Below are 19,003 nucleotides of genomic sequence, written 5' to 3'. Positions count from 1 at the left end.
GTGAGATGATGAGATGCTCCAGAGTCAGGGTACCAGCCATTGTCAAAATTGTTTGAGGCGAGCAGTGCTTGAAGAGGAGGATTCTGAGTGCTAGTAGTTGATTGTTGATTTTGTGGATAGAGGGGTTGTGGGTGAGCATGAGGAGTTTGCTGATGGAACGCACTGTTTGGTGGTAGAGGGCCACCATTAGGGTTGTGAAGTTGGGGATTTTGATAGTGCTGGTTGAATCGGTGAAAGCATTGCCAGACTGTGTGGCCAATCCTTCCACAGAGTTGACACTGGGGTTTGCTTCCTGACCACCAAGATCTACCTCCTCTGGAGTTTCGTCCTCTGCCTCGCCTTCCCGATTGTCCTCTTGCATAGTAGCCTTTATAGGACTCTTCTGCTGCTGAGAATTCACTACTTGCTTTGCTTGATCCAGAATCTTTTTGAGCTAGATTTGCATGCACCATGGTGAGATCTGGTTTTCTAAATCTTTCATTTACCTCTTCTTGTGCAAGAAGCTGGGATTCTAGCTCACCGACAGTCATCGAGTCAATTCTTGAATTTACCATGGTAAGAAACGCACTAAATTCTTCATCTAATCCTCCTAGCACAAAATCAAAATGTTCCTCTTTTGAAAGTGGAGCACCGAGCACAAATAGAGAGTTGGCTGTCTTGTTAATTTTGGCTATGTATTCGATTACTGTTGTACCTTGTTTCTTGATCATCTTTAGTTGTGCCTTCAACATTCGTATCTTTGATTTCTGCTTGGCTGTGAAATATTCTTCCAGTGACGCCTAGATTTCGTGCACATAGTCATATTCAACAACTTTGTTCACGAAGACTTCATTCATGGCAGAGAGCATCCACGCGACCAAACACTCATCACGTTGCTCCCAGGCTTCAAACTCTTGTGAGATTTTTTCTTCAATTCGATCTTGTTCTGAATTGAATTTGCTTGAAATTGAATTTGTAGTGATGTGACTCTGTAATTTGTTTGCTTTGACACATGCAAGAGCCTGACGCTTCCACGCTTTGAAATTGTCTTCATCCAGTTTGATTGTGTCTGGAAAGTTTGCGATTAACGTCATTGAAGCTTGCTGTGCTGCCTAAGTTGATGTAGCGGAAGAAATGTGGTGATCCATAGATCAGAACCGAAGCTTTGATATCATGAAAGGTACTAGAAGTCTTAAAGTTGATTTAACGAGAAGAAAGAGAGATTAGAGAGAGAACAGAGGAAAGTGAAATTGGGAATCCATTGAAAAAGTGAAAGGAAAAGTGAGTTCTCTATTTGTTACAGTGAATTTTATACATTGTTAATAAGTGGTAAGATAAGTGATTACAAGTTAGTTAGCTGTTAAGCTAAAGTCTAACTGAATAGTATTGAGCTGTCATAACTTACTCAGCTGTAAGGACTAAATGTAAAAGGTTTTTCATTGTCTTCACTAACAATGGTAATATCAAAAATGACTACAATTTAATTTTTTGTTTTATTATCTAGTAATTTTATAGTTTGTACTGCTCCACTTTATTGGAACTTTTTGTTTCAAAAAAATATATATACGTGCATTTATTTTGAGTAAACTATATTATCTTTCTTGAATCCTTCTTGGTGGCTTGTATTTGGCGCTAGAATATTAAGTATTACTTTCATACTCTTAACTCGATTTGCCAACAGAATGAATCACTTAAGTGTATTAGTTGGGAAGCTAACTAGCTAGCTAAAGCTCCTACATTATACACGTGACACACGCTTAGAGTATTATATTAGAAACAGCAGCACCAAAAAATAGGGAGAATTAGAGACACCTTTTTAACCAATCCATTAGCTCAGGATATTGAAGATTTTGGTGACTATGGTCCAAGATGATAGAGACAAAAAGAATGTATTTACATACATAATCTCGTAATAATTTCCATGATATTATTATCTGTAATTTTTTTATTATCAATTTAAACACGTGATTAAGAAAAAAATTACTTGCAAGAAATTTCTAGATGGCATGAAGATTTTATTTTAGTATACGTCAATAATTTTGTAGCCAAGTGATAAAGCCGAAGTTCTTAGCGGTTAGCGAAAAAATAAAGAATCCACAGGAAGCTTCCTCCATCACTCCGGTCCAAACTATTTTAACCCGGCCCATGAATTTGTACTAATTTGTTTGAGACCCAAGTTTAATCGTAACAACGACAAAAAAATAAAAAAGGAAGGGGTATTTTAATCATGACCGAAAGTGAGAGAACAAAGTTTAATTCCAATTCTAATGCATACTATAATTTTGAAGTTTGAATAATTTCAATTATGATACCTAACAAAATCATATAATATGATTTTATTTATATTGAAGACATATATTAGATCACATGTTTATATCGCGTATTATTTAAATATAGTTATATATTTTTATTATTTTATTTTCCAAGCAACTACAATAATTTGTCACTTAAATATAAAATACATATATAAAGCGACGTATAGGTAGCGTTATTTTACTAGACCATAACATTCAGATTTCAGAGGAGAAAGAATTTACACCAGCTATTGTGGGTTGTCACTCATGTTGCCACGATATCTAAGTGGTATCTAATAATATTTTCTTTATTCATCTGTATTATTCAAATAAATTAAAGGAACCTAATCATATTATTTGAAATCTATATATTAGCACGACTCATGTTTATCATTTTTTTTCTTCCTTTTAACTTCAAAACTAGAAGTTTAACAACATTTTTATAACTGCGAAACTATATTTGATTTCATGATATGGTCTAAAACTTTTTCTTTTTCCTTTTAAACTCAGGAGATCTCATGTTATGTCTAGGATAACAAAAAAATATGCTGTAAAATATTATATTGGCCATTCCAATATATAAATATCGAGATATTTTATTTAAAAATTAAATACAATAATTATAAAAATGTGTAAAATATAAAGTATTTATTTTTATTTATAATTGCTCATATTTCGAATTCAATGGAACAAATCACATTATATAAACATTCCGGATACATTGTACCTTAAATATGAACAATAAAAAAATGTGCACAAATCTGTACCTGGATTAAAGTCATAATAGATTTTCTATCACTATATCTGGGATACATCCATAACGAATTTGATGGCATTGTATTCGAGATACATTCTTAAATAAATAGGAATTTTTGCACCTTAGATACATAACAAAAAAACATCTATGGTTGGTCGAATGGTCAACTCACTCGTTCGCTTAAACAAGTGTCGAGAGTTCGAACTCTACTTTGTGCATGCAGCAACTCATTGGTCAACGGTAGACCCTTAAATGGAACTCAGATCCGCGACAGATTAGTGCTTAACCTGTCGGGTTGAAGGATACCATTTGGGTAAACAAAAAAAAAAAACATTTATATACATAACTCTTTAGCCTGTATTCCTCACACCAAATCTCACTTATTTTTATCTATTCTTCCCTTATTTTTCTTTAAAAAAGGGCTAGTAATCAGTTTTTTTATACAGTGGTTTATCCCAATGGAATAATTAAAAACGGTGATGAGGGAGTAATATTTGAATACAATTCAACTGTAATGTTATGTACTTTCCGTGTTGATTCTCTAAATGCACTTAAGAATGTCATCTTGAGTAACAAGGGGGCAATTGGTTCGAAGGAGGTTGTCCGAGTAGCATATAGATTCCTATCACCGTTGTCTAGTGGAGATTTTACTAATAGGATGTTTTACTAATAAGCACATTAGTATAATGTTTGATGTGCATCGTAGACTAATGCCACAACATGTAATGGAGTTGTATGCAGGGGTTCGTGATGTGTTTGGTGAGTTTGGATCATCTTTTTCAATACCCATGAAGTATCGGTCCCGATGAGGCCGATTGACTTCGTCGGCAGGGTACTAGTGACATAGAGTTGAATAAGTTTGATTCGAATTATGCTGTGGACTGTGGTTCGTCCACCAATAGTGAATCATCTGGGGAATATGTACCAGATACCCCATCTGGTGATGTGTTCGATTTCTTCTTCCTCCCCTGTTACTTGTGTCACAGTTATCAGAAGTTTCAAACGATTATCAGACTCTTAATTTAGATGCGATACAACTAGATGACCCTTTCAATTTTAGCGACAGTGAAGTTTACAACACAGATGGAAGGGTAAAATTTTGAGTGAGCCACAGATTTAGGAATAGTAGAGATGCTGTTCTGTTGGCAGTGAAGAATTATAGCATTCGAAGAAACGTCGAATACAGAGTGTTGGGGTCGGATAGACCGAAATACCATTCTCGATGCAAGCAATTTTCTGCTGGATGTCCATAGAGTCTTCATGCTATGTAGCATACCGAGCTTTGATCATATCTCGATAACACCCGAAATGTGATTGCCGTGGTTCTTTCACATCTAGAGTACAATATTCCTAAATGCTTGTGTAACATGATTTATTCCACTGTATTCGAGATCTAAGTAATTATGGATAAAAATAAATACTCTATATTTTACACATTTTCGTAATTATTATATTTAATTAATTTAAATAAAAAATCTTATAAATACCACTTATATTAAAATAAATAAAGAATATTTATATAATTCATTTTTTAGATTTGTAATTTATTACACATCACAATATTATAAAGTATGATGACTAATAAAATGACAACATCAAAAAAATAAATCAAAATTTTTTTATTGAAAAATAATTTAGATTAATAAAAATACAAATAAAAAGTTAATTACAAAAGTAATCACTATGTATTTATATATATTTATATATATTGTATATATTTAAATAAATTAATTATTAATTAATTATTGAAGATAATCAAATTTAATATAATAAAATAGTTAAATATTTTTATAATAGTATAATTTTGATATACATGTATCTTTGATTGATTTATTTTGAAACAGTAACTGCGCTTAAAAAAAGAGAGTATCGAAAACGGGGCGCACGGGAAGTACTGCTCGCGTTTTTGGGTGACAATTCAAGGTAACTGTCAACCTGATAGCGATTTCACGCTTTGGGGAATTCGATCACATCGAAATCGGAGCCCCTATAGAGAAAAGGAGATGCCAAACGGTACCAAGATCCGACCCGAATTCAGATCCAGTCACCAACCCTGATGAACGAAAACGCAAGAACAACACAACGCAATCCCTAGCTCGAACCCTCGTTCCGTTTCCCTCCTTTACTCCACATCGTCGCACTCATGACCGTCGTCACGCGGAAGCGAGGACGCCGCACGACGACGAGGCTTCAAGATCCCTCTCCTTCTCCCCTGGCGGTGGCGCTGCCGGAGGATCTGATGATCGAGATCCTGTCTAGGGCTCCGGTGAGCGATCCGCTTCAGCTGAGGTGCGTGTGCAAGTGGTGGAAGTCGCTCGTCTCCGATCCGCAGTTTGTGAAGAACCACCTGTCACGGTCGATCGCGGAGATCAACGATCTCGCGTCGAAGGCGTTGGAGGACATGATCGCGTTCGAGCTCCAGCTGAATCATGCGCCTCCCCCTCCGGAGCCGGATCCGGAAGAGGAGGATGGTGCGGCGGCGGAGGAGGAGGCGGAGGAAGACGCGGCGGAGGAAGAAGTTCGTGCGATGAGGAAGGAGCTTGATAACATGTTAACGTTGGTTAGGTCCTTGAAACAAAGCTTGGAAACCATAAAAGTCGATGTGCAAGAAATCATGAGTCGAATGAGATGCCTCCAAAGCTTTCTCCAGATTTATCTCAAAACAGCAACGCAATCTCAATGATCTCTCAATCTTCTCCTGTAATTGATTTTTCTAACTGTTCCTTTTTCTTTATTTTCTTTTTTATTTTCATCTGGTTTTAGTGTCCTACTTTGATATATCTTGATGTTTGAGTAGAAGTTTGTTGAATGTTGAAAGCTAGGGACTTAATTTGATATCATATCATCTGATTGTAACTAAAGAGGGGGCTAAGGCGCAAGGCATAAGGTGATTGTGATTTGATTTTGTGGACAAAGACACATTAGTGGTAGTAGTAGTTGTTGTAGTAGCTGCAGTAGTAGTTCTTTCATGTGTTGTTGCTAGTTGCAGGAGCAACAACGAAACCAACCATCCTGGGAATTGTAAATATAGTAATGAATTTCATTTTTCTTAGCTCTTTCTTTTCATTTCTGACCCGTTTTGGATTTTTTGGCCTTCGTTCATGAAGTGAGGAAAACAATTACTTGGAAACCAGTTTTATGTGCCCAAATGCGAGCGTAGAACTTGCTGGGATCTGGAATGGGCATGACTCAGGTGTGCCATAATGATCTTTATAGTTTATATCAACACCGAAATCAAACTTCTATATGATACACTGGGACTGTTTTCTATTTATAATATTTGAAAATTATATTAAAACAAAATAAATAAATAATTGTGGATATTGTTGGAGACTTGGTGCACATATTTGTTATAGAATAATCCTCTCTTAAAGCCTGGAAACGATGAAGACTAGTTTGATCGACTCAAGTACAAGCTTAGCTATCAATTTGATCACCAATATGGTTAATTTTACTCTAGTATGGACGAATATAAGTCATGTAAGAGAACTAAAAAGACAAGTGTGCGCAAAAGTCTGTGAAATGCACTTAAGATGAGCATTATGTTATAACTGATGCATACAATTTTGATGAAGACTAGTTTGATTGACTCGGGTACAATATTTGGATTTTGGACAAGATTGATGCATACAGTTGGAGGTTAAAATAAAAGTTTACTCGGACTATAACATGAGCAAATTGAGCATAAAAATTTCCAATTGATAACTAATCAAACAAAACTGTTAATACAGAGCTGCACAACTTTATAAACATGAAACTAATGTACAAATACCCTAAGATGATGCCCTCACGATGGAGAAAAGGTTTCTCACATTCCACTGTCAATTATGAGTTCAGCTGCAGCCCCCATTGTCCCTACACCCCCAGCACCCAACAATGACAGAGCAAGCTCTTCCTCATTCAACTGCCTCAACCCATTGCTCAGTCTCTTCAACACACTTACATCTACTTCCAGCACCCAGTTTGGAGTGCAACCAACCATCAAGCTCACGAAGCCTGACACATAGGCACGCCAAGTAGCCGAATCGCAGCCAAGCGATATCTTACCATCAAGTGCACTGGCCAGAAACTCCATGTGAACTCCCAAGACTTTCTGACGTCGCTTCGAAGCAGATGATGACGAATCAACACCCCATGCAAAGGCTCCACAAAGAACTGCAAAGTATGCAAGTGCATATCCACCAAGCATTGAAACCATTCCATCGGAGTTCTCTTGTTGGTTTGTTCTGTGAACTGATATAAACCATGAAGGCAGAGTTTCCTTTATAAGTAGTTGAACCAGCATCAACCCTCCTGATAGCCATACAAATGAAGCACCAAGCGCAGCCGCAAGCTTCACCCGAGACATTGATGCAGCGAGCGATACCTTTCCATATTTCATGCCATCTTTAGTTGCTTTCAGCTTTTCCAATCGCCCCCTCCGCTGCGTACCACATGCAATGTCTCTCACTGAGTGCATCAAGATTGAAACAATTTCCTCTGTCAAGAAAACCATATCTCTGATTGACCGATATGCGCGTAGATATAGGATTCCAGGAGCAACAGGACACATCCCTCCACAGAAATGTGACTTATATCCATGGCCAAGGAGGGCACCAACGCCGCCACTGCACGAGATAGGGGAGTTGCTCATGCCAAGGGTAGCTGTGAAGCAGCTTTTAAGAAGTTGGACTATGGCATCATTGTTGTGGAGTAAGACGGTTCTAGAAGCCGAGAAGATAAGGAAGTCAGTCCAACGTTTCGCCTTTTGTGTCCACAAGGAAGCCACAATTGGCATGCAAGGCCATGGACAACCTGCAGCAAGACACTCCAATGTTTGGCCGGCCAAATTAAGAAAGCGCTCCGATGTTCTGTCGACTTTGTAGGTAATGGTAAGGCTTGTGAAGGCAGCTAAGGGCAATGGAAGGGTGGCAGGAGAGCTGTCCCCTGAGGAAATGATGAGAATTGGTCACAAACTCATTGCTAAATTACATTTGATATTAGTGTTGGAAAAGAAATGGCATGCAATTTGATGTTAATCTCAGTTTAAGTTTAAGCAATGTACTAAAGATGAGTATGATGAACATAGATTATAATTAATATATATTGGATAAAGATGCAGTCTGGAAACTGTAAAACATATAACATGTAATATAAACTATTTCTCTTGAAAAAATCCATCATAAGTCAGGGTTTTCAAAAAGGGTTCAGAATATAGGGCCATGAACAAAACCTGAAGCAAGGCTAGGCACATCAACACCGGTAGCAGCCAAAATTTTCTTGATCTGCTCCTCAACATTCAGTAGATTCGCAGCAGGGCTTGGCCAATCAGTTCCATTCATAAATGCAGGTTTCCAAACACCACGAGTTACTTCAGCAGAGAAGTAACTTATTATGGTAGCCAGAGATGCAGGAAGAAAATCAGCCAAATCTTTAAGCCCTGATGTTAAGAAGAACATTATGTTATGACACTGAATTAAAGTGTTAGTTAAGATTATGTGATCTAATAACTAACATACCTGTTGCCAACTCACGCGGAGATAACCGTCCATGATCACATGCTGTGAGAGCAGCATCAACTACAAAGGGAATGGCTTCCAGAATATCCCAAGCAGGCAACTTTGGCCAGGTATCTTCACTTCCAGCCCCAGAAGAGCTACTACTTCCAGATGTAATAGAATTCTGGTTTCCTCTGTTAATCTTTCTGAACATCATGTTGAGAAGCCCCTCAACTATCTGATGAAAAGGGGTCCCATGCACAAGACCAGACAATGTTGCAGCAATGCATGCTTGATGCTGCCTATACCAGGCTTTCAATTTTGGAAACGAGTCGACAAATACAGATTTAGGCGATGATAAACTCGCTATCTCTGAGAGCCTCCTCCTGTTTCTATTCTTGTGGACATTGCCAGCTGACATTAGGTGGTTATTTCGAACTAAGAGTAGGTATTCAGGAGTTAGTTGAGAACCAACGGTGGGAACATCTCCAATTCCATATTCGATAGGAGGATGATTGAATCTCCAAAGCTTCAAGAGAAGAATAAATGCATTTGAAAACACAGCATGGGCAGATATTTCTTCCCCAGATGTTAGTCTCCATGAGATATTAGGCACACATGACCCAAAAACTTCACAGATAGGCATCAACGAACATGCAAGCTGCGGAACCTGATGAAAGAATTGACATATGCGAAGACTGAGTGTTTCATAATACAGCACTTTCAACTATATATTTTGGACAGCATAATCATAAGATCATTTCCTGTATGTATTTAAACTTACCATGCCATGAAGTGAAAATATTTGAACGCAATCAACAGATGCAATTCCAACAAAGAGTACATTGAGTATTGGAGCATATTCAATCAGATGGCTGTTTCCTTCAACATTCTCTTCCGGAACTGGTGGAGATAGTAACCTGAGAATGAAATGAACAGTGTGCTCCTGCAACAAATAGAGATCCAAATGTAATTAAGGAGCATATGCTTTACACACTGAGAAAATAATAAGGTTCTAAAGATGCTTTACTGTGTTACAGAATTTACCTGTATATTGTATCCCCGAATCAGGGATGCCCCACAAAGAATGGCAGCAGCAGATATCCTTTCATCTTCTGATCCCCCGATCGCAATTTCAAATATTTTCTCCAGTTCTGCTAAGCTTCCATCAAATCCAGGAGCGTAAATTCAGTTGCTTTTACCTTTTGGTAATTTACAAAAAAGAGCATCTGACATACCTGGCTTCAGGAAAGAAAAAGAAAAACTGAAGACCAGGCCATGGAATTTTAAAAAGGGAATTTAAAGGCCACCAACTCATAGCCACCCTTAGTATATTATAATTTTAGTTCAACATGGATTCGTTTTGTACTAAGGAAATTATTTCAGGTTTCAGCATGTCAAATTCATCCATACGGTGATTGATGGATCAGACATGAGATTGAAATAAGAAAATCCTCAATTAAATTTGTGGATAATAGTCACCAAAGGCTTACACAGACAGGAGTGCATTACATACTATGCTATAATAAATTTTCTGAGATGTGCACCAAAAGGGGTATATTACTATATTCACCAATTCACTGGGCTAAAAATACATAGAACATACCTTGTAGCAGGACTTGAAACCAGAGCATTAATCATCATCGAAGTAAGTGGTGCTCCCTTCATAAATGATGACCAGCCAGGTACTTGAGCTGGGATACACTGAGGTATTTGATTGATACATCCATTCACATAACCAGGCCATAAATAGGCAGATGTGTCGAGTAGATTTCGGGCAATACAAGCCTCAACTATCAAATGACGCATGTTTCCAGCTGAAAAAGAAGAACAAGGAATTCTTGTTAGTATGCCATAACTAATGCATTTTGTGAAATTGCAAGAAGTTACTCCAGTTGCTAAATAACTGAAGAACAACGCGCAATTTCTGAATTTCATTGAAAGTAAGACCACTTACCGCAGTCATTTGGCATCTCTGTCATGCTGAGGCAGTCAAAATATTCACTCCCTGTTGTGATGCCAGAAACAAACAGCATTGCTTTTGCAGCAGCTTGATTTGCAGCGGAAACAACAGATTTAGGCGGTGTGAGCAAGCTCTGATAGTCACCTAATACTTGGAGACTTGAGACTAAATCATTCCGACACTTTCCTGGAGTCTTTTTATCTTTCCAGTGATCTGTAGGATCACTATCTGTTTCATCAACTGGTGTCCCTTCCACCTCCTCCTCCTCAATGAGATCAGCAACAACAAGAGGTATGATACACAGGAGCATGCATAATCGAGTATCAAGATGAGGCATTGGGCCCTCAATAGGATCTCTTTCCTGTTGAAAAACAAAAATGAGAATTACACTAGAGATCCATACCACTTGGGCGATTTTCTTAACTACAAAGATATAGTAATTGTATGTCCTTTTTATTATAGCTGAATCTATTGGCCAATTGCTAATAGCCAAACAATCCTAGATAAATGAATAAACATGTGTTGGGCAAGTAATGTTAGCATTAATAGAAGTTATGATCTATTCCTGAAATATAAGGCCAAGAATCTGATAACGAAATTCAGAATTAATAGATGTACAAGTTGTTTTGAAAAGCACATGAAAACACATTAGTAGCAGAGAAAGTGTTCTACCCTCTGAACAAGACGAAGAGTTGCTAACCAAAGGCCTAGAAAGGTATCATGCCATGAGGTACCGTTTACTGCTCGGAGTGTCTTTATCAAACCTGCAAAACACATGATTTTCCATTTCATAGGTGTCTAAAATTGAAGTTAAAAAAAAATAATATTTTGTCAGATTCAAGTAGTTCTTACCCCCAATTACTTCAATTGCACTTGTTGCACTAACTTGATAGCCATCCATAGCATCTTCTAGCACCAGATCAAGAGGAATCCAAAGAGCAGAATGACTTGCACCATGACAGAGTGAAGCTGAAGAAGAAAGATATTCGAAATTCATAACTGCATGAAACTTTTGTTGTGAACTTGTTCTGCATTCTCGAGGCAAGAAAATACGAGTATCTGAAGTCAGTTGTAGAAGTGCCTCAGGAATTAAAGTTCTTGATTTTCTCAAACTTAATGAATTTGATGCCAGCAGCTGCAGCCTCTGAACAAAAGTTAACCAATGTGCAGGCCTAATAAAAAGGAAGAAAAGATTAAGAATCACACAAAACACACACACAGAGTAAGAGGAAATTTCGGAATGGATAAATAATTTGAGTCCACTTGATGTGCTATAAGTTAAATTAGACTGCAAGATGGAGAATAAAGAGAATATAATATAGAAATACTTACAAATTTTGGCTAGCCAAGTAAAGAATCTTCGAAGAAACTTTATCCTGCAAAAACTGACCAATCATCTCAACAGCCATAAGAGTATTCACAGTTTGCAACTTCTCATAATGTTCATTCCTTTTGTCATTATAACTATCATGCTCATCCAGTTCCATATCTTGATATACTGTAGCCCATCTAGACTTCTTTTCAGGAGTAAGTTCCAGCAACCCTTCATCATCCAACGATGCATCAAGCAACTGCCAGACAATCGAAAAAACAAATTCAACCACCAGAATGCCAGGCTCACTTTGTGATATGCCAAATATCTGGGAAAGATGAAGAACATCATCTACAGATTTCATGACCCTGTCCATACCATGAGCAGAAGAATCAACAAAGAAACGAATGGCTTAACTGGACATTACCAACCCATTATTATTAATAGTTCATATCTAATCTTTATAAGGAATGGCCAAAAGCCCAAAAAAAGTAAAGAAATCTCATTGGCATGTATACATTGGCCATACTAACTAATTTTCTGAAAGAGATAAATGTTATATAGACTGAAGCTTACTTTTGATAATCAGGCCTTTTTATCTGAGATTTAAGTTCAAAAGCATGTCTTTTGAGGAGTTCCAAGTATAGTCTATATGCTGCAGGTTGGACATGTCTACAAGGAAGAACCCTGCCAAAAATAATAAAGATATCAACACCACAAATGAAAACACTAATTTCCTTTTATCAAATAAAATTACTGAGAAAGCTAGTAACAAACTGGAAGCTCATAATTACAAATTCTACAAGCTCACCATTTGAATCAACATTCGCATGCACAGAAAATGAAAACATAGGGGTATACGTTGCAATGGAAGAATGTTTAAAAAGTCAAAGTCAATGAGAATACGGCAAGTTTTGAAAAGAAGGAAGAAGAGTTATTGACCTGAGAGAAAGGAGAGCGAGGAGAAGCATGGGAGGAACGATCTTAAGAGTCAAGGCTTTATCTAGAAACTTCCATAGAATGGGGACATTGTTGTCCCAGCAAATGTACGAAACGAGAAGCTCCGCCAGCTCCACCGACGGGAGTGCCTCTCCGGCGGAGTTCAAGTTCGAGTACATCTGAATCGCCCAAACCAGAGGGTCACTTCCTTTCTCCTGCGCCGCCTTCGTCAGCTCAACCACCCCGTTCCACGTAGGGCTGCTGCTGCACCTTCCTCCTCCGCCGCCGGAAACCTCCATGCTTCGCTGTGAAAACGTGGTTGTGCCCGGAATATGCGCGGTTACAGTTACCAGCTTACCGCAGTTCAAGTGAAAAGCACAACGGTTGGAGGCTGTGGCGTTTTGTCGTTTTTTTAAAGTCAAAACGGCCAGGGGTAAAACGGGGATTTTCAGCGCGGGTATCTTGTTATGCGCCCACACAAATTACGAAGATTCTAAATATACACTTATTAATATAATATTTTAAAATATAAATATATTGATAATTAATTTTAATATTCAAATAATATTTCTACACAAATTTTATTCCTTCTTACAAGGTCAGACTGTCCGACAGTTAACCAAATAAATAAATAATACCACATCAACAACAACTTTCTTAAATAATTTTTTAATTTATTGAAATTTTAGTTTATGACTTCTCATTTTTTTATTCTTTTTCAAAAAAATTATTTTCCTTCATAACGTATACAATTTTTATTTATATATTACTTAATAGTTATTCATCTATCGTTTTCATTAGTCACCAAAAAAAAATCTATCGTTTTCATTATATCTTCTCTTTTTTAATTATTTTAAAGTGATAAATTAATAATAAAATATTCGTTTTCCATGATATATATAAAAATCGAGGAATATTAGGGGCTAGCAAATTTTGTTATTTGTAGTCATCAAATAGTCATCAATGATGATTTTAATGGTATGAGATTGATATGAGATTTCATCCAATGATTCACTTTTTTTTATTAGTTATATACTGGCCAGAATTTAGAAAAGTTGTTGATTCCCTAGACTTTTCCATAAAAATACCTAAAAGAGAAAAACTTTTAATGGTATTAATTAGATTAGAATTTAGATGCTGTTTTTGGATTTTGCTTGTTAATTATTATCCGAGTGAGATGATGGTAGTTGTTGAATGAAATGGCTACTGAACACTGAACAGGTTGGCAATTTCTATTTTTGAGTTTAGTGTGTTAGCGTGGGCATTACCTTAGCACAGTTGTATGGGCAACTTCTGAGAATACATGTAACATGCTAATGACATTCCCTAGTGCTAGAGTATGCAACTTTTCGAAATTCAGATAACAAAGGTTTGGTGAATATATGGTTAGTTATATATGATCATACTTTATTTGGGTCCACCTATATACATGGAGTACTATTTATCCATATTCGGATATGAATATATGATATAGGAGGAAGACTCATAAAGTTGTTTTTATATAAAATTGATAGTTATAAATTATTTGATGATAATTTAATTAAATTTATTAAATTATCGAATAATTTTTAAATATTAATTTTATATAAAGATAATTGTATGCGAATTTATGATATTTTGTTTCTAATATTAGAGTAGTAACGGTATTTTTTCAAAATATGAGTTGATGGGGTGTTATTTTTAAATGTGGAACCGTTTAATTAAATAAAAAAAAATTGGACCGTTCGATTTGTGAAAAGTACAAAACGGACCGTCCGATTTGTGAGAATACAGAAATCGGACGGAAGGATTTGTGAAATCGGATCGAGAAATTTGTGAGAGAATAGAAATTGAATCGAGGAATTTCTGTTAAAAAAATTAAATAATTTGAAATATAAAAAGGATCCGATTTATGTATCTTTTACACTTTAAAAAACACAAAAAATTATAATATTAAAATATATCACTATTTTTACTTCCATATAAAAAAAAAAAAACTGCCAATTTATACCGTGATTTAGACTTCAACCTAAATAAATTTCACACAATAATGAATATATTAGTGTGTGTATTGACCTAAACTATCATAAGATTATGTTCATCAAATAACTTAAGGTTATATAGGGTGGAGAATAGATTATTTATTGTGTGATTTTAAGCCCATCAACCAGGCAAGTTGGTTGGAACTTCCATTGAAGATTGATTTATATATATATATATATTTATATTTATCTAAAGTTGAAGTCTTCCATGATGGGGGTCTCCAAACTAAAGTGGTTAGGTTAGGTAGAGATGATGACTTGGTAGAAATATTATCCCCACCACCCAAGTAGGTCCAAAACATCATTTTGTTTCATTTTCTTTTTCCTATCCCCACTTTTCCGTTAAGATAAATAAAGAAATTAAAATAAGTTCTTATATAGCGTTCTTATATTTTAATATTAGCTAAATGTTTTTCTTTTAATTTTATATTGAACTTTAATTTATTTTTAATCAATAATAATATAAGAAAGCAATTGTGCATCGTCAGTGACCAATCTCAATCATTTACTAGTGGAAAAAAAGCACTCTCTTATGTATATATCCCGCTTTTTTATTTTGTGTGTTCCAGTTCAGGTTATGTTTTTTAATAGGAAAAGTATAGGTAAACAATGAAAATATTAAATAATGTAAATAATAGATATATTGGATGTTTATTTTATTAGTGTATAGATGGTTATTTTAATATTAAAATTTAGAAAATTAATTTGAAAGTGTAATGTATTTTTATTTGATTGATAGTTGTTCATATTGTTCAACAAAGTCATTGTCCCCCTAGCATTCTCCTTTTTAATAATATAAAAATTTTGTGCATTTTGTTTTAATATGAATACCATAAATTTGAGAATTAGATTTGTGGTGTATTTTTTTTAATTTACAAATTTAAAGGTCAAATTTATATTTTAGTGTTAAAAATACAAATCGAACTCTTTGATTTGTTTTATATAAAAAAATTATATTTTTATCCATAAACCTGAGGTTCTATTTTCTTTTTTTTACTACAAATTAGATCTTAAGTTTTGTATCTTAAACAAATATGAGTTTTTTATTTGTGAATTTTAATTTTAAAAAAATTTCATCTCTATATTTATAAGAAATACACCACTTTTTCATAATTTGATATAACACATTTTGAGTCTCCATAACTAAAAAAATTAACCTATATATCCATCATCTTATTTTTTCCAAATCCTATAACATCCTTGAAAAGAAAGTTATTCTAGTAGTGAAATTTCAACGTGTCATCTCATATGTTCATTCTGAGTTTCTATTAAGATATTAATGTTTCCACTCTTCACTCATCATGACCCTTATTATCATACCACTCCTACATGAAACCATTTTCATTACAATTCACATCTCATGACTGTGTCAAGTTTTTTTATTCTATTTTTAAGCTTGCTTCGTATGTACACACTTTTCTAAAATTTTAATTTTTGTAATTTTGAATTCAAATTCAAAATTAAAAAAAGGAGATATCCCCGTTCTTTGTTTTTAGTTTTTTCTCTTTCTCTTTAAAATTAAAAAAAAAAAGATTCTCTCCATTATTTTTTTCCTCCGCTCACTTATTCTCTTCTTCTTTAGTTCTTATTGGTCTCCTCCATTCACTTTCTTGAGACACACCCCCACTATCAGGTGAAGGCACGAAGTTTTGTACGGATTTGCTTCAATCACGGATTCGTAATGCTTTGCGATGACGGGTTATATATATTCTTTATTATTTAATCTAATGTATATCTTCCAATTTTGGTAATATTTGAAATATTATTGTTGTTATGCATATACATCTTTGTTTGGTATGTAGCTGTTCATGCAAAAAAGTCAGAATCTCATTGTTGTTGCTGGAAATCTATTTTCAATTTGCCAAAAGTCTTAACCTCTTTCCCTCTTATATTCAATTTGCTTACAATATACAAAACCAAATGAGATTTCTTATGTCAATGTACGTCAAAAGGTTGGATCTTCTTTCACAATAAGACTTTGTTGGAGGGGTTCTACATCATCTAAAGTTTTTCTTACTAGGAGATGGCGCAGATTTTGTCTTCAACATGGCATAGTCGAAGGGAGCAAGGTCAAATTTGACGTTCTGTTGATGATGAGAAATCAATGAATTTAGAAATTTTAAGTATTTAGTATTTGTTAGGATTTTCTCTTTCATCAAACACTATAGTTCCTTTTGGTTATTCATTATGCAGTTAATTTATTTCTATTTCTCATTATTTTTTGTATTTATATATGTAATGGATATATTTATGGGGCGCGCTACACATCTATATAACCATGTAACCAAGTTGGCTCAAGTCCAAATAGAGTTACGCACATTAATGACGAGTGAAAATACGTGCTTTAACTTCTTCTTCTTGTCCCCTGCGTTTCTTCTTCTTCTTTCAAACATATGTATACGTCATCTTCTTCTTCTTTCAAATTCACGTATACCTCCTCCTCATTCTCTTCCTTCTTCTTTGTGCACACAGATTCTTCTTCTGCTTCTCCTCCTCCTTCTCTTCTTCTTCTTCTCCTCTTTCGTTATCGTCATCACCAACAACACCAACATTTTGCTAATAAATTATTTTTTCAATCGAATTGAATGGAATGCAATTGTTAAATTAAATTGAATTGAATTGAATGAATGCAGGTGTTCTAAATCTTAAATGAATTGATAATATCTATAGACAGAGATATTTCGAATTTGATTTCATATAATGGATTATGTTTCGTTCACTGAGTACAATCAGGAGAACCAAAATGGTCAACACCACTGAACCGAACAATAATCATGTGCTGAAAAAACGTGATAAGCATTCAATCAGTAAGAAAAATATTTCTGCATGCACAAGGACTCAACTGAACACATTAACAATCAAGTGAATCAAAATGAGCAACTCCACTTAACCGAGCAAAATGTTGGTGTTGTCGGTGATGATTATAACGAAAGAAGAAGAAGAAGAAGAAGAAGAATCTGCGTGCGCAAAGAAGAAGAAGCAGAAGAAGAACTTACGTGAGCGAATTTAAAAGAAGAAGGATGAGGAGTAAGAGGAGGAGAAATACTATTCTTATTGATTGAAAGTTGATCACCATTTATTCACCACATAAACATTGTTCGGTTCGGTGGCCTTTGTGATTTTGATTTACCAGATGAATATTATTCGGTTCGGTGGCCTCCTTTTACTTTGTTCAGTGTTTAAGATTATTGTGATAGCATGCAGCAATCATTTTCTAGCTGTCTCAACGTAATAACATCATTCAACTGATTTGAAGTTGATTCATTCATTGTTTCAATTCAGAAGTCCAGATCGAAAAAGAAGAAGAACGACAGAGCTAATTAGGTTGAAGTCAATCCAGATCCATAACGAAGAACGCGAATAGAGAAGAAGAATAACAAGAAAGAAAACGCGAGCAGAGGAGAACGGGGAAGCTTATAACGCAAGCAGAGAAGAAGAAGAAGAAAAGGTTTACGTTGAGCAAAGGTCAGAAAGTTTACGTTATATGTATCGCGTGAATCACAAACGATTTGGAGATTGGAGGAGGCGCGTATAGCCAAAAAGACTTGGATAACATTCATGTATTTTTTACATAGATGTAGAGCTTTTCTCTATATTTATTTAGATACAGTATAGTCTAATTATCATGCTCGTTATTTTCTTCTATATTAATTTCTACTTTTTTTATTAATTTTTCTTTTAGAATGCTTTATACATAACTTTTGTTGTATTCTTACATGGTATCCAAGTTCTTACTACAAAATTGTTGCATTCTATCTATCAGACGATTTTATGCAGTGATATGATAATTTTTTAACTGATAAAATTTTGAACTAAATTATACTCATGTAATCAATTTTTAAAATTTCTCTTATATCATATGTAACGGTAATTTATATATTACTGAAAAATCATATAATCATCATAATATGTTTCTATCAGATTTCTTCAATATTAATGCATCCATTAATATTGAACTTGCTATGATAACTCAAATTTATATTCTTAAACATAATTTAGCACTTTCATGTCATATAAAATTTTTGTAATATTGATCACAATTATATATTTAGTTGTTACTTCAAAGTATTGGATTAGTTTCAATGACTTCTCATTCATTTTACACATAAAATAGCTCAATAAATGTTTGGCACTTATTTTATACTAGTTTGTTTTAATGAATTTGTACTCCACTTGATAGTTTAACTTTTCTCTGAATCATACATTTTTGTTCTTTTTTTTCCTATTCTATAACAGTATAGTACTCAGGTTTTTATCTACT

At 34.9% G+C, this 19,003-nt stretch overlaps 2 protein-coding genes across 3 annotated transcripts; one reads left to right on the top strand and one right to left on the bottom strand.

Moving 5' to 3' along the window:
• Window positions 1–4,919: 4,919 nt before the first annotated feature.
• On the top strand, window positions 4,920–6,082 carry LOC107638573 (uncharacterized). The gene has a single exon (XM_016341910.3). It carries the CDS (start codon window positions 5,174–5,176, stop codon window positions 5,711–5,713), a length of 540 nt encoding a protein of 179 aa, XP_016197396.1. The 5' UTR covers window positions 4,920–5,173; the 3' UTR covers window positions 5,714–6,082.
• Window positions 6,083–6,708: 626 nt separating this feature from the next.
• Window positions 6,709–13,168, bottom strand: LOC107638572 (mediator of RNA polymerase II transcription subunit 33A). Of its 2 annotated transcripts, XM_088483233.1 has the most exons (13): window positions 13,066–13,168; window positions 12,725–13,026; window positions 12,359–12,469; window positions 11,803–12,150; window positions 11,323–11,642; window positions 11,143–11,234; window positions 10,465–10,831; window positions 10,114–10,324; window positions 9,555–9,669; window positions 9,292–9,453; window positions 8,529–9,177; window positions 8,243–8,449; window positions 6,709–7,956 (listed from the first exon to the last, which is right to left on the bottom strand). In XM_088483233.1, exons 2-13 carry the CDS (start codon window positions 13,018–13,020, stop codon window positions 6,839–6,841), a joined length of 3,996 nt encoding a protein of 1,331 aa, XP_088339359.1. In that variant the 5' UTR covers window positions 13,021–13,026; window positions 13,066–13,168; the 3' UTR covers window positions 6,709–6,838. The 2 variants fall into 2 exon arrangements, with proteins under 2 accessions (XP_088339359.1, XP_088339360.1); XM_088483234.1 differs by having other exon boundaries at window positions 12,725–13,159.
• Between the last annotated feature and the right edge of the window lie 5,835 nt (window positions 13,169–19,003).

This window comes from Arachis ipaensis, chromosome B4 (assembly GCF_059453495.1).
Source record: "Arachis ipaensis isolate K30076 ecotype BB chromosome B4, ASM5945349v1, whole genome shotgun sequence".
NCBI classification, from domain to species: domain Eukaryota; kingdom Viridiplantae; phylum Streptophyta; class Magnoliopsida; order Fabales; family Fabaceae; genus Arachis; species Arachis ipaensis.
Note: the sequence above shows the minus strand (reverse complement) of the source record. Positions and strands in the feature narration are given on the sequence as shown.

Excerpts from the sequence above, each read along its gene's own strand:
- LOC107638572 (XM_088483233.1), bottom strand. The coding sequence starts at position 13,020 with ATGGAGGTTTCCGGCGGCGGAGGAGGAAGGTGCAGCAGCAGCCCTACG. Across the intron at positions 10,832-11,142 it reads CTCTTCGTCTTGTTCAGAGG|GAAAGAGATCCTATTGAGGG; the intron begins GTAGAACACTTT and ends GTTTTTCAACAG. Across the intron at positions 9,178-9,291 it reads TATTTTCACTTCATGGCATG|GTTCCGCAGCTTGCATGTTC; the intron begins GTAAGTTTAAAT and ends TTCTTTCATCAG.
- LOC107638573 (XM_016341910.3), top strand. The coding sequence starts at position 5,174 with ATGACCGTCGTCACGCGGAAGCGAGGACGCCGCACGACGACGAGGCTT.